The 25081-nt window shown below is 47.6% G+C and overlaps 9 protein-coding genes across 9 annotated transcripts; 2 read left to right on the forward strand and 7 right to left on the reverse strand.

Moving 5' to 3' along the window:
* Window positions 1–315: 315 nt before the first annotated feature.
* On the reverse strand, window positions 316–4521 carry F5891DRAFT_1199481 (uncharacterized protein; the record flags this gene model as incomplete). The annotated part of the gene is made up of 12 exons (XM_041368769.1): window positions 316–470; window positions 541–625; window positions 677–837; window positions 884–1376; window positions 1422–1498; window positions 1566–1773; window positions 2363–2895; window positions 2949–3006; window positions 3058–3218; window positions 3267–3299; window positions 3355–3616; window positions 3700–4521. The coding sequence occupies 12 exons, from the start codon at window positions 4519–4521 to the stop codon at window positions 316–318; spliced, it is 3048 nt and encodes a 1015-aa protein (XP_041216988.1).
* A 556-nt stretch (window positions 4522–5077) lies between these two features.
* Window positions 5078–8077, reverse strand: F5891DRAFT_1132056 (uncharacterized protein; the record flags this gene model as incomplete). Its single annotated transcript, XM_041364722.1, has 11 exons — window positions 5078–5221; window positions 5286–5353; window positions 5485–6047; window positions 6130–6255; window positions 6308–6639; window positions 6700–6871; window positions 7040–7140; window positions 7162–7341; window positions 7390–7680; window positions 7727–7912; window positions 7934–8077. The coding sequence occupies 11 exons, from the start codon at window positions 8075–8077 to the stop codon at window positions 5078–5080; spliced, it is 2307 nt and encodes a 768-aa protein (XP_041216989.1).
* Window positions 8078–9700: 1623 nt separating this feature from the next.
* On the reverse strand, window positions 9701–10324 carry F5891DRAFT_966522 (uncharacterized protein; the record flags this gene model as incomplete). The annotated part of the gene is made up of 3 exons (XM_041376235.1): window positions 9701–9960; window positions 10016–10110; window positions 10161–10324. Coding segments are annotated over 3 exons (519 nt in total), but the record flags the coding sequence as incomplete, so codon positions are not given.
* A 3357-nt stretch (window positions 10325–13681) lies between these two features.
* On the forward strand, window positions 13682–14088 carry F5891DRAFT_920695 (uncharacterized protein; the record flags this gene model as incomplete). The annotated part of the gene is made up of 2 exons (XM_041373775.1): window positions 13682–13957; window positions 14011–14088. Coding segments are annotated over 2 exons (354 nt in total), but the record flags the coding sequence as incomplete, so codon positions are not given.
* On the reverse strand, window positions 14070–14639 carry F5891DRAFT_1283178 (uncharacterized protein; the record flags this gene model as incomplete). Its single annotated transcript, XM_041370564.1, has 1 exon — window positions 14070–14639. The coding sequence occupies one exon, from the start codon at window positions 14637–14639 to the stop codon at window positions 14100–14102; it is 540 nt and encodes a 179-aa protein (XP_041216992.1). The 3' UTR covers window positions 14070–14099.
* A 487-nt stretch (window positions 14640–15126) lies between these two features.
* F5891DRAFT_1283179 (uncharacterized protein) lies at window positions 15127–18124 on the reverse strand. The gene is made up of 17 exons (XM_041370565.1): window positions 17977–18124; window positions 17794–17913; window positions 17704–17737; window positions 17516–17643; window positions 17391–17455; window positions 17265–17344; window positions 17190–17214; window positions 17076–17129; window positions 16834–17024; window positions 16686–16780; window positions 16428–16631; window positions 16228–16372; window positions 16166–16179; window positions 15990–16105; window positions 15845–15933; window positions 15665–15790; window positions 15127–15612 (listed from the first exon to the last, which is right to left on the reverse strand). The coding sequence occupies exons 2-17, from the start codon at window positions 17816–17818 to the stop codon at window positions 15288–15290; spliced, it is 1716 nt and encodes a 571-aa protein (XP_041216993.1). The 5' UTR covers window positions 17819–17913; window positions 17977–18124; the 3' UTR covers window positions 15127–15287.
* Window positions 18125–18195: 71 nt separating this feature from the next.
* On the reverse strand, window positions 18196–19008 carry F5891DRAFT_1076603 (uncharacterized protein). Its single transcript, XM_041363390.1, has 2 exons — window positions 18475–19008; window positions 18196–18419 (listed from the first exon to the last, which is right to left on the reverse strand). Exon 1 carries the CDS (start codon window positions 18813–18815, stop codon window positions 18603–18605), a length of 213 nt encoding a protein of 70 aa, XP_041216994.1. The 5' UTR covers window positions 18816–19008; the 3' UTR covers window positions 18196–18419; window positions 18475–18602.
* A 32-nt stretch (window positions 19009–19040) lies between these two features.
* On the reverse strand, window positions 19041–22039 carry F5891DRAFT_198821 (uncharacterized protein). The gene is made up of 17 exons (XM_041370880.1): window positions 21976–22039; window positions 21793–21919; window positions 21690–21723; window positions 21605–21634; window positions 21484–21548; window positions 21358–21434; window positions 21283–21307; window positions 21174–21230; window positions 20936–21126; window positions 20786–20880; window positions 20530–20733; window positions 20330–20474; window positions 20268–20281; window positions 20092–20207; window positions 19947–20035; window positions 19759–19893; window positions 19041–19704 (listed from the first exon to the last, which is right to left on the reverse strand). The coding sequence occupies exons 2-17, from the start codon at window positions 21814–21816 to the stop codon at window positions 19365–19367; spliced, it is 1641 nt and encodes a 546-aa protein (XP_041216995.1). The 5' UTR covers window positions 21817–21919; window positions 21976–22039; the 3' UTR covers window positions 19041–19364.
* Window positions 22040–22239: 200 nt separating this feature from the next.
* On the forward strand, window positions 22240–23175 carry F5891DRAFT_966538 (uncharacterized protein; the record flags this gene model as incomplete). Its single annotated transcript, XM_041376237.1, has 1 exon — window positions 22240–23175. One exon carries the CDS (start codon window positions 22240–22242, stop codon window positions 23173–23175), a length of 936 nt encoding a protein of 311 aa, XP_041216996.1.
* Between the last annotated feature and the right edge of the window lie 1906 nt (window positions 23176–25081).

The following is a 25081-nucleotide window of genomic DNA, read 5'->3' on the forward strand; positions in this document are numbered from 1 at the left end:
TATAATACGGAATTTGTCACTGAAGGGGCTCGCGCCTTCTGCCACCCAGCACCCTCTTGCTAATGAGAAGATGGAGGCCATGTTGGCCCAAATTCGCACTGACATGCAGGAACTTTGCACACGCGATAGGATGGAAATTGACCTCTGGCATGATCACCTGGAGCGTTGCATTGAACTCGCTGAGGCATCTGATAATGCCATGTTCATGCAGGTTGATGAGATCGAGCGGGATGTGTGTGTGCAGCGGGGACTCCTCAGTGAGTGTACGGCCGAAGTGAGAGGCATTGTGAGGTATCTGAGGGAGCAGAGGTCTGGTCAAGCGACAATGGCGACTCCACCGGCATACAATCCACCTGCCATCGCAGTCCCTGGCTCATCCATCAGTGCGTTTGCCCGCACTGTGACTAACAATGTGTTCACTCCGGGTGCATCTTGGATGGGCGGCCAGACCGGTGGTGATATGTTAGGAGCTGCAGATGGTTCACCGGTCGCAAGGCAAAACCGGTTGCCATCCACTTCCACCATCGTACCTTCACTCACAATGAGGGCACCCAGCCAGAAGGGCAGGATCAGGAAGGCGAGGATGACCATTTTTCTTATGGTGAAGTTCCAGTACATCAGCCGGCTAGAAGTTATGAAAATGTGAGCTCACTTCAAATATATCAATAAGTCATACCTGGGAGGCACCTGTTTCCGAATCGTCACTGCCTGAAGCATAATCGAACGCCAAAGTCCCAGCTGCTTGATCATCTTCATCCCGCGAGTGCTGGAATTCGAAGTCGGTAGGAAGAGCGACGGCAACCCGAGGTTGGGATGGTTGGACTTCCTCCGAAAAACCTGTCACTGATTAATGCCATCGCAGCAACAATGGTCAATCACGTACCAGGATGTGCATTATGGTGTCCTCTAGATTCTCCCCAACCAATTTGTTGGTTTGTACTATCATCGTCTCCATCAGACATATCCTCACTATCACTCCCCTCCTCGGAAGCGTCTGAACCTTCAGTGTCTGTGTCTTGCGGTCCGAAGTCGCCCTGGTTGATTGACCGAAGTGTGGGATCAAGATTATCGTCCGACAGGTTCGCAATAACTGGCCGTGAAAGTACCTGCTGTAACAAATGGTCATTGGTAGGAGCAGCAGGAGGATGACGTTTGAAGGCGTCAGCAACAATGAGATGGGAGTTGTGAGATGCAACATGTTGCTCCTTGGCAGCCTTGGCTGCAGCCACAAATGGATTGTTGAGTGCTTGGAGATCCAGCTCTGTACCAGGAGGAACAACAGGTGGAGAAAATCCGTACCGTTGGCCAACTTCGCGTTGAACGAAAGTGGGCTGGTTGTTCGAGGTCTCAAGGCTCAGGGAAGGAGCGACAATTTTCTTAAGTAGAATTAATACATGAGCGCTTGAGAATTAAAAACTTACCTTAATTTTCTTGGGGCGTGGTCTGGGAACCATGGTGTTTGAATCCAATGTCTCTGAAGTGGTGAAGGAGGAGGGGGCTGCTTAATCTGCGTGTCCGATCAGTGTTGTTTCTCGAATCATTAGGAGCAAATACTTTGGACCGACTCCCACGACCCTTGCGAGGTAACTCTGGAGCAAGAGGGTTCACGGGAAAATCTGAATTAAGGGATGTGGTGCCCTTCGGTTGGCTCGTCCGCGCTGGAGCATCCAAGATAGCACCTATCTTTTCCAGCTGGGCGCCCCTACCTCCTTTCCCTGCACCCGGACGACCCGAACATCGAGGCTGAGACTCACCCGCATCATTAGTTGATGCCTTAGCATGAGCTCGCGATCACTTTTCTGAGCCTGCTTGCCCTTCGAGTGCCTTGAGATCAGAGTCCGGAGCTTTGCGCTTCGTTCTCTTTTTCTTACTAGGGCTACCAGGCATGGCTGAGAATTGGAGGGATGAGACACCAAGCTGACAGTTTCCAGGTACTCACCTTTAAGTAGTCTAAAAACTCACTCAACCGCTTCAAACACGACTCAATCTCCACCTGCCGGAATAATATCTTGCACGAGGTGATCCGAGCCTGCGAACAGTGTCATAAGGTGTGCACAAGACTCTTATATAATGGTAAATGGGGATGCAAAAAGTAAAGGATACTTAGGCGAAAGTCGGTCTGAGTCATCTTTCGTCGTTGAAGATGAATGGGTGAGGTTAATGATACGCATAACGTAATCGGGACTCAAACTGCCTGAGAAAACTGTTCGGCTAACAAAGTTCAAGTATACGCATCTATTGTAATAGTAGCAGCCAGTCACATCAATGAGTTCGAACATGAGCTGAGATTGTACGTATAGTAGACATACTAGCCAGTTCTCATCCGCTTTGGCTGGGGCAAGGTTTCCATCGTCCAAAGAACCTGACCCCCGAATGCCATGTCATGTTCCATGACCGGTAAATCATTATCAACTGCTTCGGACACCTCCTTTCTCTTTCCACCAGGGAGGGCATCAGGGAGTCCACCAGGGAGTGCATCAATGACCTTCCGCGCGAATAGAAGCTCTGGGGAAGGCTCATCCTTTGGAAGGATGTTGAGGTGCTTAGTCAAAAGATCGATGACTTCTTTAAATGTCACCGAATGCGATGGTCCTTTGCTCCTAATTAATTCATACCACTCCTCCGCAAGTGGAAGTAGGTCATGGAAGTAGGAGTGGAATTGCTCCCTGAATTTGTGTGCATGCAGATGGAAAAAGAATGAGGTCTTCTCGTTACCATTCTCCTTGAAGGAGTCGGTGGACCACAGACGCAGTAGCCAATCCCCTTCTGATGGCTTCCGAGGCCCAAGAACACGTTTCACGCCAAGTGGACCCCTGTACCCAATACAGATCCAAATGAAGACGTAAAATACTGACTCGAGATCGTCCTGACAGCCGTGCATGATAAGAGGAGGTGCTTGTACACGGAATGTGAGGCATGCTTCCAACTATTTTGAGACATTGCAGTACTGCCAACAGCTTCAGAGAGCTGGAACAGGAGCGAACGGGACATGAAAGGTGCCGTTCCCTGACAGTCAATGTCAGCATATTGAGTCTACATAGGTAAATGTGTACTGACCGTCCCCCTGATAGCATATTTTTGGCCTGTAAGAATACGCACAGTGAACTCCCAATCGATTAATGTTCCATGGGATCCATGACCGTCGTCCTCGATCATGGAGTTGTTGAGACTGCAGTCTCGGTGGAGAATTCCACGTTCTTCAACAGCTATCTGTTGAACTGAAAAACAAGTCAGCAAAAGGAAGAGTGAGCAGAGACTACACTTACTTTTAACGATGTCCCGAATCGCACTAATCAACTCTACTTTCATCCGGAACGTGTGTAAAGGTCGCGCACAGGGGCTTCAAGACCAAACGAACATGTGTGCGTGAAGTACCTTTGATACTCTGCCAAATCTTGCCACAATAACTCATCGTTTCATCAACCTCTTGAGGCCCAATCTCAACAAGCCAATGTTCAATTAGTTGAGGAACACCGCGGACTCCTTGCATGGCCTGAAGCATCGTAACTTCATTCAAGGCAACATTTTTATCCCCAAGGACCCAATGGTCCTTGATTATGTATTCTTCATCGCCCCTCCTGGCCAAATAACAGACTGTGCCGCGCCCAACAAGCCCCTGGCTAGAAAAGATGAGTTCAAGGATGTCGTATGTGTGGTTGTTGACTAATATCTTTCCAATCGGCTGTGAGGGATGCGTACGAAGAGGATCTGTGGGGATTTCTGTCTCGGGGGGGGGGGGGGGGGGTCAGGAGTTACTGTAGCTTTGGTTGTGGAGGCACTCGCTGGTGCATTAGACATTGTGGGGACGGCGCTCCCGATCTGAGGGGGGGCAGTACTCCCACCCTGGAAAACCTCATCCATTGGAGATTCGACTAAGGATTCGCATGCTTGATCTAGAGTAGGTGGTTTGTTTGTCATCGGGCGAGAAAAAGCTGATGGAATTTCAAGCTGGGCAGGCCGAAGTGTTTTCGTAAAGATGAGGATCGAAGGATCGTATCCAAGGCACTCAGGATTGCCAAAGACAAGACAGGATAAGATGTGAAGGTAAAAGTTTGGATCGCTGACGATATTGATACCAGGCGTTACAACACCACCTGAGTGGTCGTACATGTGTACTCGCAGTTCACGGTACCCGTTGGTGAGGGATAGCAGTAAAACAAATCGCCTCAAGAGAAGATATGCCTTGCTATCGATGGTTTTTCCGATGGTGCTTTGAGGTGAGTACGGTTGTGATGTCAGCTCACAAACAGCCTTGATCGTGTCCCACCGAGCTGTCATGTCGTCCAACAGTGCAAGGTCAGGCTTGCATTGCATTTCCTCGTCCTTCACAGGACGCGTGGCATTGGCCGAACTCCACGTACGTATCACTGCATTATTCGCCTTCATGACCATTGGCTGCTCACGGGCAACAGCACCAGACACGATATTGAAAAATGAGGCGAAGATTTCCTCAAATGGATGTTTCCGAGCCTCAACCGGTGGAGCCTCCGGTAAGTTGTCGCTGACCCCACTCCCAGACATCTCATTCTCAGTTTCATCTGACCCATCTCCAACAGTTTCTTCAACCTGTTCGATGCGAGGCTCGTCGAGATGCGATGTTGGAAGCGCCCAGTTTCACTGCTGCTCATCTTCATCGAACAGCGGAACCAGGTCCTGTTCGTGTAAGAGGCTGAATTTACTGTGAAGTCTGTGATCCCTGTAGCGAATTTTATGTAAAGGGACCCTCAGCTCCATCACGTCAGGGAGTGTGACCATAAATGACCGAAAAAATCCGCGCCAACATGAAACTGAGAGGCTCGTCAGCGTTATCTGGTGGCTTTTCTTCTTCGACGATCAAGCGATTGAGCTCGCGATCTGTCAGTTTGTCCATAGTATGGACATCGCTAATGTAGGGAACCGACATCAGCGATGCCATCTTCATTCCATAGTCAACGGTTTTGCTGTGATACGCCATTATGTAGACTGGAGTAACAGTTGGATGAATACTTACCATTGGCGACTACAATAGTACGACTTGGGGGTGATTTTTAAACATACTAAAATTGAACCTATCAAGTACGACCTTAGTGCAAGTATACTACGATGATAGGACAAAAAAGGTGTTTTTGTCCCAAAAATAATTTAACCAAAACTCAGTTGCATGCTCCATGCTATTATAGGGTGTGAGGCGCTTATCTGCAGCAGCACCAAAGCGGGGAATGAGGTTGACAGGCGCTCTCAGCTGAGAAAGTGGAATAACATTGCCCAGTCCGAATGCCATTGGAATGCTTTGCTCTTTTCAGTACGTGCAACTGAGTAGTTGGATCACGTTCACTAGAGATATCGAAACATTGGACATAGGCAACAAATTGGTCTTTCCATGCCCACAGCGTGCCGTTCTTGCCAATTGGCCGCATAATCAATCTGATTTGTGCGATGGAGTGACCTGTGTGAAACACTCTTTAACTTACAGTAAATATCACAATAAATGCAGAAAGAGTGCACCTGTGAGACTACTAGCAGGCCAAGAGTGCTCTGTGCTAGTCTGGATAATGACATTATCATAACGGCCAAATGTCCAGGGGTCGCTGGGTGGCACGCAGTTTAATGTCTGAGCTGGGCAAATATCGCAGATGTCGTGAAATTCCGTCTCCTGTAAACGGACTTTAAACCAGACTTGAACCTTATGAAATGGAAGTTCGGCGTTATGTCCAGCCCTTCTGGGACCACCAATCGAGTGAATGTGGTTGCTGTAAGTCACCTCACGGTGAAGATAATCAGCCATAGCTGGGCGCAGATCTGGTAGGCCAAACTTGATGGCAACTTCATCAAGAGTAATGCTCCTAATAGAAGGATCGTAAGCAAGATGAAAGGCTGTCCGTCCAATGACAAAGGTGCGTAATGGGACCGGCACTGATCCCATTTCCCTTTGCTGGAGCATCTTGGCGATCACAAAATAGTTTGTAGTAGGACGCGGCTGTCCGGGTTGTCGAGATGTGGAGGGTAGTCCTGCGGGTGTGTCGTCCACATCGCTGTCAGTCTCGTCATCCTCATTCGCAAATTCGTCTCTGACACCCTGCAACTCCTCAATATTCTACTCGCGATCTAGAAGGCTTGTGGTGAGTTCGAACCGACTGCACTTATCCGCACTGGTCAAGATGACGACAGATTTGGGGATCGTAGTTGTTGTTGTTGCTGGATCTCGCGGGGTCTTTTACTACCGTAATATGCGCATGCTCAGTGACATCCGCAGACCACTGTCCCATAACGCCAGAGCTGCGGAATGCTGGGAGCGATGCTTTGCATAAGCTCGAGTTTAGGTATGTACCAGTTGTCGATAACGGTACGGCTTTTTCCTCGGCGAACTCCAGTGCTGATGATTGCATGTTTATTGGCGTGAAACTCGTCTAATGCAGCTGAGATGCGACAGATATCATGGTCATTGATGTGTGGCGATTGTATAAGGTAATGAAAGTGCATGAGTGCACGGACAGCAACAATGATACCAGAGGGTGCTGCATCTGCGCAGACTGCGATAATTGATCGCTGAATGTCTCGATGGCAACGACCTGTGACTTGCTTGAGTTTTGAGATGCCTTCGTGAAAATGCCGATAACCAGTGGTGGGCTGCAGGATGGAAAATAGAAAGTCTATCTCAGACTATCCAACTGCAAGGATAAGCCATTGCGCGTCGTGATCCCAAAACTTCTTATGAATGACGTGCAGTGATTCAGGTGTGAGAAACCGGTCAGGATCCACTAAGACCCAATCACTCCAGAATGGTTTTGTGACACCATTCAGTCGGAACTTCTGCGATTCCCGGAAAAATGCTTCAATATCGTTTTGATCAGCACACGAGTGCACAACATCTAGCTGTGCGAGAGTTGTTGCTCTTGTGCGAGGTTCATGTCGGAAGGCATCTCCAAATTGTTTGAACATGGCCATTGTCACAGGAGACGTCTTTCCACCGACACATGCGAGCATCATGGCTTCAGGAGTGTCTGCGATGTAGCTTGCAAGTGGAGTGAAGCAGTAACGACTGCGTCCAGTGGGATCTGACAACATGACGCCTTCTCGAGTAGCCGACTTCAATGGTTCTAATACAATGTCCAGGCACTGGTGAATAAGCCGATCCTGTAACACACCCTTCATTCGTTTCTTCTTGTGAATGAATTATGGGACGGGTAGCAGGGCAGTAAGTACGAAGGCGTTTGAGGACAATTTGAGCCGTGTGTTCATGTGAATATTTGCAAGACTGAGAAGGAGGGGATGTGTGACACGATCACCTGTCAATGCAGTGATACATGTCTTGTCCGAAGACAAGACAGTACCAAGGAGTGTTGCGCCACAAGGTAGCGCCGACTTCAACAATACATGAGGCAATGACTTCATACAAGACGCATCACATACCTGCATTTCCCATGCATGGTCACCCATCATCCATTCAGTATACACCCGAGATAGCTTCCGTGCCGTGGTATAAACTTTGCGAGACGTCAAGTCCATACGGTTGTGAAATAAAGGGTGATTGAATAAATTGCTGATGCAGTCAATCGGATCCCACCAGTAGAGAACAACTGGTGATTTTGTATCATGAGACGTACAAATGACTTGGGATTTCCAACGCGGACCACTTGGTAGTGTTTCAGCTCGGCCTCGTAACTCTTTTGCTGAGTGAAATGACAGACGTAGATCCTGGATCTAAGCACACTGTTAACTCAAATTGTCGGGAAAACAAAGCACAGACCATCTCCAATGCTAGAAACGAATCGATTTTCCCCATGCTTAGTCCGGAATGCAGAAGCCACGCCGCAATTTGCCATTCTCTCCGACTTGAAAACAGATAGTAAAGGTTGGTTTTGCGGTAGATGCTATTTTCGTCAGAATCAAATAGACTCAGGAATGTGTAGCCATGTTCAAAGGCGACCGGGGGCTCAGGAAAGTACTCAGTTACTTCTGCATCTCTATCCTCATCCCGAGTTCTCTCTCCAGATGCTCGCTCGAAAGTCCCTCCTTCGTTTCCAAAGTCATACATATGTACATCATCTCCTGCTTCATAGGAGGAAGTATGAAGGTCGTGAAGGTCGTCCGCTGCCATGGGATTATCTTCGCTGGGTGGGAGGACCTGAGTCGAGCCGGATTAGATCTTCTAACCAAGTATTACACCCGGATCGAGGTTGGCTCATGTGACGAGCAACGGAGGTATGGTCTTTGAATTCTGTCCCGCATGAAGGACAGCGAGCTGCAAGCATTACTATGCTAGGAATCTGGGATCGCGGACTAAGGAAAGACACAGTCAGAAATCGACCGGCAATATCCGGAACCTGCAGCGTTACATTATTTCCTCATGTTTCCCGAGTCACTTAAATTCGATATCGCTACTCTGCGATCATTATCAGCAAGCGCTTCTGTTCTTCAGGTTCCACCCATTCTGGCTCTAACAATGAACGCAGTGATGGACCAGTTGACTGGTATATGCGACTTATACGATGTGCTTGAAGCAGTCAATTCTATGGTGAGACGAATTCCATCAGTTCCTCAGCACCTTCACATTTCAATAGTCCATCCACGAACCAACAGATTCAGAAGCCAACTTGGTCATGGATGTTGTAAGAGCAAAACAGCGATGTTTTCCTCGCCCAAAAGGCTCTCACGGATTGTCTACTACGTGAACATGAGGTGTTCGCAAGCCTACTCAAATTCCGAGCAAAAGTCGTTGAAAAGAAGGTAGATGACACGGACCTTGGGCTGGGATGCATGCGAATAATCTTCAAGAAGCATGGCTGGTCTCATCTCCCTCCGAGCCATTCATTATTACGGGGACAAGATCGATCGAGTTCGTTCGGTAGGTGCAATATGATATCTCGAGTATCGTTGTTATAACGCTGAACATTACAGGAATGTCTGACTTGAAAAACACGAAGAGCCAACAGCCTACGATAGTTCTTGATTGATCGCTTCATTTCTTACTGATCTCATAGCTCACATTTATGGACCGTATATAAGTTTTATATGTAGTATGCTCATGTCGCCTGTTGCCAAGTATAAGATTTGTTTTGCACTCGAATTTTTCCGCATAAGGTTGAATTTTGAGTCTAACTAGTAGTACACAGTGTCATGTCTTTGCCAAGTGCTCTAAGTCCACTTGGTTCAAAATCACTTAGTATGTTGTGTGAATTGCACATGCTTTGAGCAGCTGTAATTACTGTGCAATCTGATGACAAGTATGAAGCTATACATCTTGTGGCCTCTGTTGGCACTGTGCGTTACTGTACAATCTGACAGTGTGTGAAGCTGCATGCACTGTGACCACTGTCAGCGCTGTGCATTATTGTGAGAAACTATCGAAAATACCAATCTCTGTGGACAAATTTGTAGTTTACTGATGTACCTCGTCCAGCAGTTAGTCGTCACCGAGAGGAGATGGGTCTCCGTCAGACTGCCCTGCGTGGTCTGGCGAGTGGGAGTGTTGAGAGTGCGCCTGACCACCAGGGCATCCAGGACGTCACGACGTCCTGACATATATGAATGCAAGACAGTAACAGTACCTTACTCATTTTCTCTTCCCGTTTTCAACCGTATTCTAACTCTATTCTAACTCTATATAAGACTACGAACACGCACCAACGCACCTCAGTCCCTTTAACCGTGACTGAGGTGTGTATCATGTTTTCCCTCTTTCTTATTCCATTATACTCACTATATACATTAGCCTCGTACTCTAGGTTTGTAGTACTACATTGAATCTGAGTCCCTTTAACCGTGACTGAGCCTCGTACTCTAGTTCTCGTCTCTCAACATTGGACCCTGCAAATTTCTCTAGGGGTGCAATGCAAACTTCCTTTAGCTTGTCTTTCGCACTTTTCTTCATGAGTTCCTGGACGGCCTCCTTGCTCAAATCCTTGGTGAAGGACTTGTTCAGAGTTCTCTCCATGCGGTCGAGGAGGGTGTCGTATTTGGTGAAAACGACAACAATGGGAACTTCGACCTGCATTAGCTGTGATCTGGCCAGAACGGTAGCAATCCATCAACATACTTTCTCCTAGCTCTCCTTCGCGTTTCGACGTGAGAAATTGCTCCACGCCGGTCTCTAGTAAACGCCCGCCTGCGCGGGGTATTTCAAAGCAAAGCCTTGTATGTCATCAGCTTGCCGTATAGATGCACTAAGATGGAGGCCCCACCAAACAGCGTGCAGCTGATCTTTCAAATCAGGCATTGCTTTCCGACGGCCAATGAAATCTCGGACAACGTTGTCTTTTTCCCCTGGTTCAAAACCTTTGCTATCGTGAAGAATGAACCTGTCGTTCTGCGGTGAGATGAACTCCTGGTCGATGGTGGCCTCGCCTGGCTGTGCGTGCGAAGTGGTCTATTCACAGGATGAGTAGCTGGACGTTGTGCAGTGTCGTGGTCAACCCACCGTGTTTTGTACTCCAAATGCGTGGTTGATCAACGAAGACTTGCCAACACCAGTCTATTGGAAATACCGTGTCAACACCGGCCTGAGATAAGCGAAAACCTGGTACCTTGCCTATCACCAGAATTCGGAACCTTGAAAGCCCCTGACATCAACCTGAAGAACGGCACTTTACTATAATCCAGACTCACTGAGGACACTTCCAAAAGATTTCATCAGTGGTAGGCCGGAGTTCCCGGGTTTCATCGGAGGAGAAAACCTGTTCGGTCTGCTAACATACCACTTAGATGGTTTCCGATGGGAGACATAGAGCCTTACTTCGGTCGTTGGATTCCCGGAAAGTTCGACAAAAATGTTGATGTTTTTATGAACCTTTTTGTATTCTGTGTATGTGAGGTGGAATCTGTGAGTGATCAAGCGGAGAGCGCAATAGTTATTGTTTCACCTCGTCTTTCTCCTGTACTACACTTGCGGAACATGTCTTCAACCGGTTCGAAAGCAATGTCTTTATGCTCGGTTCCATACCATCAGTGAATTGATGAGTCCTCGATATTGTAGCCGTGGGAAGTATAGCACGATGTAATTCTGCTGCCGCCAAATATTAGCTTATATACTGCGAGCAATTTGAGTTGCACATATATACTCATGTATGCTTGTAAATCCAGCTTAACATGAATGATTTATAACAATCCTGGGACATTCCGCCTTTGCAGCCAATGAGTAGTGGTAGTATACCTGAGCCAATTGTTTTGAGCTTCGACATCTTACCTGATCTTGTTTTTTAATTACAATGTTATTTAAGGCCTTTTGATGGAAAGAGCCTCGGGCATTTGTCGACAAATATAAAATACCATTAGATTTAGTCACAAAGCTATGACATTCCTCCTTTTCAGATAATGAGGGGTGGTAGTAGACTTATCCCAATTATTTCGTGCATTGTCGTTTGGCCCTATTTATTTATCCCATTACAATGCTATTCAAGCCCTTCTCGTGAGAAGATACCTTTAGCGGACAACTTTCGAAACTGGCTGTACCGCTTCCAGCGGCCTCCGCTTTCAATAAGACTACATTAAGTATTTTCAAAACAATGCTTTACATGTTTCTGATTGCTGCTTATTGCAAATGTGAAAGTACAGCGGCGCTCTACAAGGCATCAGCGGGATCAATTGTGCTACAGCGCTGGAAATATCCTAAGTCCAACATTTGTATATGTTTGTTCATGTGACGGTGCGCTCACAAAAGTTCAACTTGAACCTTTCTTCCCGCTCTCACTCGCTCTCACTCATCGCTACTCTCACTTGCCACTTTGGCCGACGATGATGGTGCGATGACAACGACGATGACCCGACAGCAACAACCCAACAACATCAACATGACGACAATGATACGACGACAATGACGACGACACGACGACGACAATGACAATGACGACGACAATACGACAACAATGACGACGACACGACGACGACAATGACGATATGACGACGACGACGCGACGCAATGCGACGACAATGACGATATGACGACGACGATGCGACGCAATGCGACGACAACGACACGATGCGACGACAATGCGATGCGACGACAACGACGACGCGATGCGACAATGACGAGATGACAACGATGACGCGATGCGACGAGATGACGATGACACGACAACGACATGATGCGATGCGACGACGCGACGAGACGACAATGACGATGACACAACAACACAACGACGATGACACAACGATGATGACGACGGATACAACGATGACACAACGACGACAATACAACGACGACACAACAACATATCTCTCACTCGCTCTCATCTATAATAGATAGATAGATGTTCGCTGTTTATGTCAGATTTAAAATTTAATGGAATTTGTTTGATATCATTTAATTGAATTGGAAAAGCTGCCTGAAAATAATGTGCTAGTATTGTCGTGAATTGAGATCCTATTTACGAAAATTTGAAAGGGATTAAAATAATTGGACAGATTGCCAAATCCTCAAATTCTTGCAGATTTGTGCAAGTTGGATCGCATTTCATCCAATTTGAGAAGGAGGTTTTTCCTGAGTAGCTTTGACATCGGAAGCAGATATAAGAAAATGAAAAATGCTTCTTTCCTCTACAAGGTCAAACATGATAATGTAATGACCGATGGCAGAATTATGCTGATGTGTGCGATTGTGTACTATATATTGTGATATATGGCTTTCTACTTTCTTCACCGGTTCACTGATGACCATCTCTTATACCGTACATGCAAGGAAAATGTATCCTCGAGAGAAAGGTTCCTATGATCAAACACGATAATACCTCAGGTAGGTACAGTTGTCGGGGTCGAGTCCTTACATGGGTGGAGAAAACGTCTGTCGCAAAGCCTTTCCAGCCCCACTTTCGATTGGCATGGGCGACTTGCGGCTAATTCGTACTTCAGCGGACTCCACATTCTTGTTCGAGTTGCTGAAATCGACGATGACACCTATTGGATATATTCAGTGGGATTGATGATTCCGTTGATGAACTAGTACCAGAGATGTAGAGAGGAGAAACCGGCGAAGCGTCAAGGGAACTAGCCATGCTGTATCCTTATTCGAGTTAGGGAAGACGTTCCTTCCTCATAGTGGATTTATCTAGAGGCCAAGCGTGGGCCATGCGTTAGCTACGCAGAAGGGAGGTATCTTCGTGTAGCACCCATACTAGTTATTCACGCATACGCCCAGCTGGTTATGAAATTTGGGTCAAAAATTGTGCCTGTTCAAGCTTGGGAATGCTCGAGGGTGTATGGGGGCTTGGAGCGATCACACTGTGACTGATTAGAATTGAATGGCAGTGAGAGGAGGAAGCGCGGTTAGCTTAGCTAGCGCTTGTACAAAGCCACCGTGCTTCTAAAGAGACAATTATGTACTGTTACCCTTTGGCGGACCCTGTGACCTGATATCGGGATGCTGACCGTCTCGATCGATGGCTAATATTACTCAGTACTCGTGATCATAGACTGGTGACCAGCCCGTCTAATGAGGCAAGCCGTCGATAGACGGACTGGTAAATCTGGGTTTGAATTCGGATAGTGCGCGCTTTGGAGTCGTCACATGACCTGTAGCCAATCCGAAAACTAAAATTTTGTCGAGGATATTTGAGATATTGAAATTAATGTTTGAATATTGACGCGAGGCAAACACGGTCGTGTCGTTAATGTATCTATTTACTCTACAATGGACATGAACTCAATCATCCAAGCTGTGCGGGAAGCATCACTGGAAGGACTAGATTCATTTGCTCGCTTGCTGATACAAGAACGGCTCCCTACCAGCTACATCGAAACCCTCAGTAGCAAAGATAAGACGGACGCGTTGCGCGCTTGCCTGCTTGTGTACATCCTCACAGCTACAACCATTGTTCCCCGACAATTTCAGCTAGAAGCTGTTCTCGCAACGTTGAACGGCCGCGACAGCATAATTACAGCTGGTACAGGCTGTGGAAAGACCTTGTGTCTCATCATTCCTAATCTACTTCGTCCGGACACTATCAGTGTGACAATTTCACCTTTGAAACGTCTCCAGATCACACAGGTGAGATTTGAATTGATATTGACTCATTATGTGCGAGAACGAGCCTGTGGCAGGTCAATGAATGCATGAAATACGGTATATCTACAATATCAATTAATGAAGACACCCCGAACGACACATCACTTTGGCAGGTGAAGTTGACTCACATACTGTTACTAGTTTCTATGTATGGGGGACATTTGAACTCATGGAGGAGTTCAGGAGTGATAGTATTGAGCGTGACATGGAGGCACTGTTTGACCTGGTCCATTTCACCGTACACAGCATCACAGACATATGAGAGGGCATGCGGATGCATCCACTCGAGAACGCGAGCATGACTTCGGGGATCCTCCCATAAAAAATCCAGCACCTTCTCCAACCTCCCGTTTCCCAATTGCTTCTCAGTTGCTGAAGGCACGTACATGCGGTTGCGGTAAGTTGAGTACAACATCTGAGATGGGTCCATTATCTTCACAAGTAAGTCCAGAATAGATATCCGACCATCCCGCAGTATTTTCAGGGCACTGCTGATGCATTCGTGTGTAGACATTCGGCTGCCTCTGGTACTCGAACGGGAGGTTTCTGCAGGAGCTTCCGCAGTGAGGTCGACGAATCCAGAGTCTATGGACCGGTTGATATCAGTGTCGATGAGCATCGAGAGGTCCCCGTCATCCCTGGGCCATCCAAGTCCTTGAGACATCTTTCCCTTGAGAACAGAGCTTAGTAGGACCAGTACTATCTCAGAAGAAGCTGAAGTATGAATTCAAATCATAAATAGGGCTGTCCGAGTGCAACGTGACGCTGCCCTGCAGCGGCCAGCGGAAGAGACCTGGTCGATCGCTGCCGGAGTCGATGGGAAACGTTAGAACACGATGTATGATCGAACAACTTAACAGACTTATCTAAGCAACGTCTAAGCCCCGAAAAGGGTTGTCGGTCATGTGACGACTCCAAAGCGCGCACTATCCGAATTCAAACCCAGATTTACCAGTCCGTCTATCGACGGCTTGCCTCATTAGACGGGCTGGTCACCAGTCTATCGTGATCAGGCCTCAAGCGCTTGACCCAATACAAATATACCGTCACTTCGATATCTGACTCCTCGTGTATTCCTCATGTGCCAGTATGCAGCTGCGTATATCCATCAATGTGCCCGGTCCGGCACTGGACACGTTTGACTCAAAGGGCTCGAGTAAAATCTAGCAGTAACTTAGTACATGAGACTACATTGTTATGATCGGCCATAAATCCAGTTGTATAGTACCTTCTGTAATCGCATCAGAATCAGACACCGCCCATACACAAAATGATCCACGAAACATGCAATCGAGTGCTACGACTTCTCAATTTACCATGCCTCATCTAATGACAAATCTACTGTGGGCTTTTCCCGAAGTTTGGACATTTGTGTCTCGTCGATGCTATAGAATTGCATCACCTCGGCGATTTTATCCAAGGTATCGCGGTCCGCGAGTTCCAGGATCGTCAATTGCATATCGTAATCCTGAATTCGAATTCGAACTTCTCCGCTCATTGGGGAGGCGAGGTAGGAAGCGACCACCAGCTTGATGGCCCTACGAGTGAGTCCCTGGCCGTCTGACACAAGATAAAGTGTCTGCAGCACAAGTGTCAAGTGGATGATGTAGGACATGAACCGCTGAAGCACCGCGTGGCTGACAAAGAATCGTCGATATCCTTTCGTACACAAAAAATAGTGGTGCGTACGATATCTGGTATACCTCGTAAACCCACGTGGCGAGTACGACACCTGCTGCGATTGGTACTACGATGGGAGCCACAGGTCCCGACATCATGCCCGCAATAGTGCCCAGCATGGATAATCCAGAGGTCCTGTAAACATTGAATGAGATAAAAATTCATCCGTCACGTAAAAGACCGGCCTACATGGTCTTCTTGAGATTAGGTGTAGGTCCAGCTTGTATCGTATCGATCATTTTCATCATCATTTCCCTGAACTCTTGGCTGTGCAAGTACTGTGCATAAATCACGTTAGGGCGAGTGCAAGGACGACAAATAAGATAGCCATCACAAGATGAGGGTCATAGAAGTTCCATACATCAACGATGTCAGTGTGAAGCACGTATAGACAATCCCACATCTTGCGGTTCCTGAACCTTGGGCATGACATAAGCGCCTTCCAATACCCTTCAAGACACGAAGATTTAAACCGTATTCAGTAATTATGAACGCGAAACCGGGACGCACTTTTCTTGCCAACCCTGACAATGCGTAAATCACCAGATAAAAATGAAGCAAGCAAGGCTCACTCAATCGATGCCTTTATTTTGAGTCCAGGATCCACTCGCTGAGCGATGGAGGTCATCACCGCGGCCTCGGGCGTAGAATGCTGACCAACACAGCTTTCAGTTATCTTGATCAGGCGGTTGAGAGTCTCCTTATAGTCTTCTTTGGCTGTGATATTGCACTTCAGAGGCATGCATGAACCTGTCAGAATATCGGTACATACTAGAGGTCGTAGCGTGGGGAATACCAGCCCCTGCAAATTGCTTTAGAGGTCCAATGCAGCTGTCCTGAACCTCGGCATCAGCTTGTTGCTTGGCGAGTTCCTTGATGGCTTCGTCGTCCAATCCATCAAGAGAGGCTTCATCTAAATTTCGCTCCACCCGATCGATGAGCATATCGTATTTAGTAAGAATGGCGATGACGGGAACTTTGACAAAGTGTGAGCTCCAACGTAACAGAGAGATAGGATCGATGAACGTACCGTTTCCCAGCATTCCACTATGTTTCGATTTCAGGAAATCCTCCGTTCCCGTCTCTAGCAAACGTCCGCTTGCACAGGGTATCTCAAAGCAAAGCCTTCCATGTATTTGGTCAGCTCACCACAATGGAATGGTCGAGATAGAATCTACCAAACAGCGTGCAACTGATGTTCCATAGCAGGCATCTTCCTCCGACGTTCGATAAAATCTTGGACTATTTTGAGGTTGTCTTCTTCCCCTGGTTCGAAACCCTTGCTATCGTGGAGAACAAGCCTCTCATTCTCAGGCGAGATGAACTCATGGTCGATGCTGGCCTCGCCTGGCTTTTCATGGGCGACGATCTATGGACAGTATGAGTAGCTGTGCTCGTTGAAGCATCGCATTTGGCCCACCGTTTTTTTCACTTTGAATATGTGGTTGATCAGTGATGACTTGCCAATGCCAGACTGTTTGAAAGCACGTCATCAAAACTGGCCCGAGACCAGAGAAAGACGGCTGCCAAATACCTTTCCTATCACCAGAATTCGGAACCTTGGGAGCGTCAACCTCAAGGACGGCACTTTATGATCATCCTGACTCACCGAGGACACTTCTGAAATATTTCAGAAGTTGTAGGTCGGAGCTCAAGGTCTCTAGCGGAAGAGGTAGACTGCTCAGTCTGCTAATCCATGACTTAGACAATTTCGATGCAAGACGGGGATACTTACTTCGATTACTGTATTCCTAGAAAGGTCGACGAAGATACTGATTTTCTTATGAATTTTGTTGTATCCTAGGGATGTGAGGTCGAGTTCGTATGATTAAAATGAGAACGCGATAATTCTTGTTGCACCTTGTCTTGCATGACACGCGCGAAACATGTCGTCTGGGTTGAAAGGAATGTCTTGATACTCGGCCTTCATCCCAAGCCACGCCTTGCACCGCAAATGTAAGGAGAATGTATCCCTTTGAGAAAGCGCCCTACGGCAACAGACACGATGGTGACTCAGGTGAGAACATGTGTTGGGGTCGAGTACTTACGTGGGTTTCGACTTGCTGGAATCGACGGTGATACCTATTGGATATATTCAGTGGGTTTGATGGTACTACTTGACGACAGGAAGTGAGTACCATAAACGTGGAGAGGGCAAGCCATGGGTCAGTGCTTCAGCTGCGAGGTACCCTCGTGTATGCCCATGTCACAGATGAGTACTAGTATTGATCCCTGACGTAAAACACCTCCTCAACACCCTGCAGTCGTCATTAATTATAAAATGGAAAACATGTATGTCACAAGAACGCCATATGACATACCTGTTGAGTCGACCTGGGAGACTCACTGGGATCAACTTGAAGTTCTCCTGTAAGCGGTTGGAGGATAACTTATTATCATGAAGGACTTGCTGACTGTCTTCCTCGCAATGTATGACTACTAAGTATGGGAGACTTGCGCAAACTCATGGCGGCAAGCGCAAAAGCTGACCGGCACATGACCGTGACTGATTTCAAATATGGATCAACAAAACCTGAAATATTCCGCCTCAACGTACACATCCAATATATATCCATACTGCCCATTGCCCATTGAATCTGGCTTCGGGTGGGATATTTGCCGGTTCACACTGCACACTGCAATGATTATAAGGCTACACCAACACTTCTTCGTCACATCTACTAGTACCTTTTCCCATGGACCCTTCAAAGATGGAGAGGGAATTAATTAGTCGCTTGTAAATGGTCGAGGGCGTACCAGATATGTATGTATGGAGGCTTGGAGCGACCATGCCATGACTGATTCGAATTGAATGATAGGAGAAGGAAGCACGGTTAGTTAGCGCTCATGCTTCTTCAGAGACCAGCTGTTAGATGCTGCTACCCTCTAGGCATGGACCCTGTGACCCGTGATCGAGATACCAACCACCTCGAAGTATGGCTAGCACTCAGGCGCTTGTACGTTCTCCGCCTTGCCCGCTCTTACGGATCCTTGTGACCCAACACAGATATCCCGTCACTTCCGAATGATCAAAGCCACATCGACTCCTCGTGTATTCCTCAGGCCTCATGTTGTATGCAGCTGCGTAATACGTATACCCATCTAGAATCAGGAGAGATTCGATAAACAACACGCATCGAGCTCTACCGTACCGCATCATTTCTGATATCCTTCAGCATACAGCTGCACTGATCTGCATTTCATTGATCTCGCAAAGTACTTTTGGCTCGTGATTCCCTTGCGGCCCTTGCGACGACATGCAAAATATTCTGCGAGCCTGCAATGGATGCGCTCTGGGATACGGCCATACCGTGTGGCTTACCACCACTGGAACGAACCTACATCGATTCTCAACACTAAAAGGTCAGTGGGGACCATCGCACTGTTCATTATTATATTTCATTAGCTCACCAAGTATCTAAATCCAGTGCACCATGGCCTGTTCAAAAGGGGTCGAATGATTGTTCGTGCGTGAGGCCAAGTTTTTATGAACTGTTACAATACCTCGGCACGTTGGAGGCTCGAGTAAAATCTAGCAGCACTAAGTACATAGAACACAGTAGAGCATAGGTTACATTGTTACGATCGGGTATAGTAAATCCAGTTGTATAGTACAAGCGAGCACTGTCTGTAATCGCGTCAACACTCGAACACCGCCCACGCCCAAACCATCCAAGAAAGAAACAATCGAGTGCTACGACTTCTCGATTTACCATGGTTCGTCTGGTAACAAATAAATATTTGTCTGAAGGTTGGACATTTGTGCTGCAAGTTCAGTGATTTGTGCCCCATCGATCTTGTAAAATTGCATCATCTCTTCGATTTTGTCCAAGGTGTCCTTATCCGCGTGTTCCAAGACAGCCAATCCCCCAACATAATCCTGAATCCGAGTAAGAACCTCTTCGCTTATTGAGGAGGCGGAGTAGGATTTGACTGCGAGCTTGATGGCCCTACGAGTGAGTTCCCGGCTTTCTGACACGATAAAAAGTGTCTGCAACACAAGTGTCAAGTGCATAATGTAGGCCATGAAGCGCTGAAGCACCACGTGACTAACAAAGAAGTGTTGATATCCTTTTGCACACGAAAAAAATAGTGGTGCGTACGACATCTTGTATACATCGCGAACCCATACGACGACCACGGCGCCTGCTGCGATTGGTACTACGATGGGAGCTGCAGGTCCCGCTAATGCGGACACGATGCCCGCAATAGTGCCAACCATGGATAACCCAAATTTCCTGTAAACATTCAATGAGATAAAATTTATCTGTCACACAAAAGACCGGCTTACAAGGTCGTGTTGGGATTAGCTGTAGATCCAGCTTGTGTCTTATCGGCCATTTTCATCATCAAATCCCTGAACTCTTGGCTGCGCAAGTACTATGCGCAGATCATGTTAGCACGGATGCAACGACGACAAATAAGATAGCCATCACATGATGAGGGTCACGGAAGTTCCACACATCGATGATGTCGTTATGAAGCACGCGTAGACAATCCTGCATCTGGTGTTTTTTGAACATTGGACATGATGAGAGCGCCTTCCAGTATCCTGCAAGACATTGAGATTTAGACTGTATTCAGTGATTATGAACGCGAAACTGGGACAAACTTTGTTTGCCAATCCTGACATTGCGTAAATCACCAGATAAGAATGAGGCAAGCAAGACTTACTTAATTAATGCATCTATTTTGAGTCCAGGATGCACTCGCTGGGCGACGGAGGTCATCACCGCGGCCTCGGGTGCAAGATGCTGATTGACACAACTTTCAGTTATTTCAATCAGATGGGTGAGCGTCTCCTCGTAGCCTTTTTCGGCTGCAATATTACACTTCAGAAGCACGCATGAACCTGTCAGGGTATTGGTACACACTGGAGATCGTGGCGTGGGGGATATCAGACCCTGAAAATTCCTCTAGAGGCCCGATGCAGGTATCCTGCACCTCTGCTTCTGCTTTGTTCTTGACGAGTTCATCCAAAGCTTTATCGCTCGATTCATCGAGAGAAGCTTCATCTAGAGTTCGCTCCACGTGTTCGATGAGCTTATCGTATTTAGTAAGGACGACGATAACGGGAACTTGGACAAAGTGTGAGCCCAACGTAGCAGAGGTAGTTATCGATTCACTTACCGTCCCCCAGGGTTCCATCACGTTTCGATTTCAAGAAATCCTCCGTTCCTGTCTCTAGTAGACGTCCGCCTGCATGGGGTATCTGAAAGCAAAGCCTTCCATGTATTTAGTCAGTCTACCATAACGGAATGGTCGAGATGGAAACCTCACCAAACAGCATGCAGCTGATCTTTCAAATCCGGCATGTTCCTCCGACGTTCGATAAATTTTCGGACTATTGTGAGGTTTTCTACTTCCCCTGGTTCGAAACCTTTGCTATCGTGGAGAACGAACCTGTCGTTCTCAGGTGAGGTGAACTCCTTGTCGATGATAGCCTCGCCTGGCTTATCGTGCTCGATGATCTATTGACAGTATCAGTGTCTATGCTCGTTGAAGTGTCGTTGCTCACTTGTTGTTTGTCTACTCCAAATACCTGGTCGATCAGGGATGACTTCCCAACACCTACCTATTAAAAGCATGTCGTCAACACTGGCCCGAGATCGGAGGAAGTCAGATACCTTTCCTATTACCAGAATTCGGAACCTTGGGAGCGTCAGCCTCAAAGCCAGTGCCTCATGATCATCCTGACTCACCTAGGACACTTCTCAAATATGGCGGAAGTTGTAGGTAGGAGCCCGGAGCTTTGGCCGGAAGAGGCAGCCTGTTCAGCCTGCCAATCTACAACTTAGACGGTTTCGATGCCAGACGTGGATCCTTACTTTAGTTGAGGTATTGCCGGAAAGGTTGACGACGATCCGGATTTTTTTATACAACTTGATGTATTCTACAGATGTGAAGTTGAGTTCGTGCGAGGTGAGAGTGCGATTATTATTATTTTACCTTGTCCACCAGTTGCCAGGAAAATGTCATCTGGATCGAGAGTAATGTCTTTGGTCTTCATCACAAAACGTGCCTTGTACCGCACATGTAAGGAAAATATATCCCCGCGAGAAAACATTCTAAAGCAAACAAGACACCAAAGTAACTCGGGTGAGAATATAAATTAGGGTCGAGTGTTTAAAAGTTACATGGGTGGAGAAAACGTCTCGCATAAACTCTTTCCTTCTGCGCGTTTAATTGGCGAATTGAATTTGCCAATCCGTACTTCAGCAGATTCTCTATTCGTTTTCAACTTGCTAAAATCGACGGTGATACCTGTTGGATAAATTCAGCGGGGTTGATTATAGTACTTGACGACAAGAATTGAGTACCGTAGATGGGGAGAGGGTGAAGAGCATTAGCCATGGGGTCGGACTTGATTTCTGAGGGAAGATTGTTTTCTATGAGAGTGAGAGGAACGAACACGTGCTTAGAATGAGGTCTATGCCCAAGGCGAATAAGCGAGGCATGCATTGATTCTTTCCTTCACTCTCACCACTTGTCGATTTTCTGGCTGCTGCTGCCAGATCTTTCCTTGTCTACCAGCCTGCTCAATTTAAAAGAAGTTTTAAGTCTGGCCATTAAATAATATTCTCATGAATCGTCTTCTTTCCGACCCGCAGATTGAAATATGTCCGGATTTTACATCGGCTTTCTACCAAACCAGTCGGGCGCCACTTGTAGCCGCCAACAATACCGAAGATCAAGCAGCCAATCTTTTGCAGGCTGTATGGGTCGCTACTAACGCAGCGCAACAACTTCAGTGGCAAGCGCAAGTTGCTTTAGATCAAGCTGCCGAGGCAGACAGACAACGTCTGATCGACCAGGAGAATGACCATCTTCTTCAAGCCCAGCGACTCGCAGATGCAACAGTGGAAGAGGAGGAGAAGAAGAAGAATCGGCTCAAACACATACCCATTCCAAAACGTCCAAGACCCTCGAGAGCCTCGGAGAATATCCTGGTTTCAGACTTCGCTTTACGCAAGCTCGACAAAGGACACTTCGTGGAGATATACTACTGGACTAACAAGGGTCTAGCAGACGCGCGCTTCAGTTATCGTGCTGCTGATGACGAAGGCATGGTACCCACCAAAACCTCGGACGGCGCCACTGCCTGGATTCCAGCTAATGCCACGAGGCCTTCATCCACCGTCGTCCCTGACTGCAGCTTAGAACCTCTCGATTTCGCACAAGCCATCCCTCGTCTTGTCGCTTCCTTAACCGAGCGAGGGTGGAATCATGAAAGAGTACACATGTTGGCAGGTTTTTGGGGAGCTCTCATGTTGCATCGATATTGGAGCTTGGATGACCCTCTCGATCGCCGCGCTTTGTTGATGTATCAAGAAGAGCAGCGTAGGGCCTGGCATCAGGCGATTCCGTTACCGGATGGTGCTTGGGACATTTCAATACTTGATGATGTTGAAATATCTCGCACCTTGGATCGTCTTTATCGAGAGGACCGCAGGCGCAAGGATCAGGACTTTGATTATCAAGTCAGTATGATTCAACTCGTTTGCCTTTCAATTCACTGACTGAGTCTTACCCTTTTTCCCCTGCCTTTTATGTTCATTTCTTTCACACTGCGTCTTGCGTTTGCGATATGTGTCTACCATTGCGTCTTGCATTTGTGATCTTGCGTTGCGTTTGCGATCTTGCGTTGTGTTTGCGTTTGCGTACTTGCGTTATCACTAGCGCTCACAAGGTCTGAGGGTTACTGATACCTCCTCCGCTCCACGGTCAAGGAATTCCAGGAGATCTCCTGGAGCCCAGCGTCCACAGTACTCAGCTGAGCGCAGAAGATCTGCGTCACCTAACAAATCTGGCTCAGCCCCTGTGCGTGAGGCGCGCACTTCTTCTCGCCGAACGGGTTTTCAAGATGGCGCACACGGGCAGCAATCCCCCGCTGTGTGCGCCGTTTGCCTGGGGAGTCACACCCACAGTTTCATCAATTGCACTGCCGAACGGCTATGGAACAAATCACATCCTGCATCCGCCACACGCATCAACAAACAGTTGTTGCTTCGTTCCTCCAATCAACCAATCTGTCTCGACTGGCAACGTTCTCGCGGTTGCAGCAATCGCACGCACAACGAACGTCACGTCTGCACCGGTTGTTTGTCCACCACGCATGGCTCCCAGCATTGTCCTCGAGCACAGAAAGTTACATCCGATCACACCATATAATGCTACAGCTTGGGAGGATCTCCTACGTGTTCATGGGCTCCTACTTCGTTATCCAGATATTCCGCGTGGACTGCGGCAAGGTTTTGATCTGCGTCTTCCAGTCCTCACCTCTAGTCAAGTTCCATCCAATAGTTTGTCGCTTCTGCAGTATCGCGAAGCTTTTGACAGCATACTGTCACGCGAGTTTAGTACTGGGCGCTATGTTGGGCCTTTCACACAGCTGGAACTCCATCGCGCTTTGGGACCCTTTCAATCCTCACCCATATCCATCATTCCCAAGTCCGGGAAGCCAGGGAAGTACCGCGTCATCCAGAATTTCTCTTTCCCGGATCCTCCATCCCTTGCACACCCTCAACCTTCCATCAATTCCACAGTTGACTCGGATGATTTCCCATGCACTTGGGGAACCTTTGCCACGGTATGCACCATCATTAGAGGACTGCCGCCAGGTTCTCAAGCTGCCACACGGGACGTCGCCGAGGCTTATTGAACGGTACCTCTACATCATTCTCAATGGCCAGCAACCGTGGTTCGCATTTCCGACGACACATTTTGCGTGGATACCTGTACGGCATTTGGAATGGGCCCTTCTGCTGGTGCATATGGACATGTGGCAGATGCGGGAGTGGATCTACTACGGGCCCAGGGCCTTGGGCCTATTGTCAAATGGGTTGATGATCATTTATTTTTCCGAGTGCGAAAAGAACACCTGGGGAGTTATAATGAGATTCGGTGTTCACACCATGCTCTGCTGGCTCGTGTGGGTCAGCGAAAGCATGGAGGGCGTCTGTGGTTCAAAGGTACTGAGTTCAGTGATGGTTCCTTCGACGAGTTTGCTGAAGACTGTGGTTTCCCTCTGCGGGATCTATCTCATTCTTCAGTTCCCCCACACATTGATGATGAAGACTTTGCATACACATTCTGTGACATTGATCGCGCTTCCTTGCTGCTCGCCATACCATGGGAACCAACCAAGGACAGTCCGTTCGGTTTCCAAGTCACTTACATTGGTCTGTTCTGGTGCCTCGAGACGCTTACCGTTCAACTTGCGAAGGAGAAAAAGGAGAAGTACAACAAGGCCATCATGGATTGGTCATCAGTACCCACCCACGCACTACTTGACGTCCAACGGCTACATGGCAAGTTGCTTCATGCCTGTCTCGTTCTACCGGATGGACGGGCTTACCTTACCTCCCTTGAAGCCATGCTTGGTGTCTGCAGTTCGCGTCCTCTCGTGCCACATCACTCCGTCCG

The sequence above is a fragment of the Suillus fuscotomentosus genome (genome assembly GCF_016647785.1).
Source record: "Suillus fuscotomentosus strain FC203 chromosome Unknown F5891scaffold_190, whole genome shotgun sequence".
Classification (NCBI taxonomy): Eukaryota; Fungi; Basidiomycota; class Agaricomycetes; order Boletales; family Suillaceae; genus Suillus; species Suillus fuscotomentosus.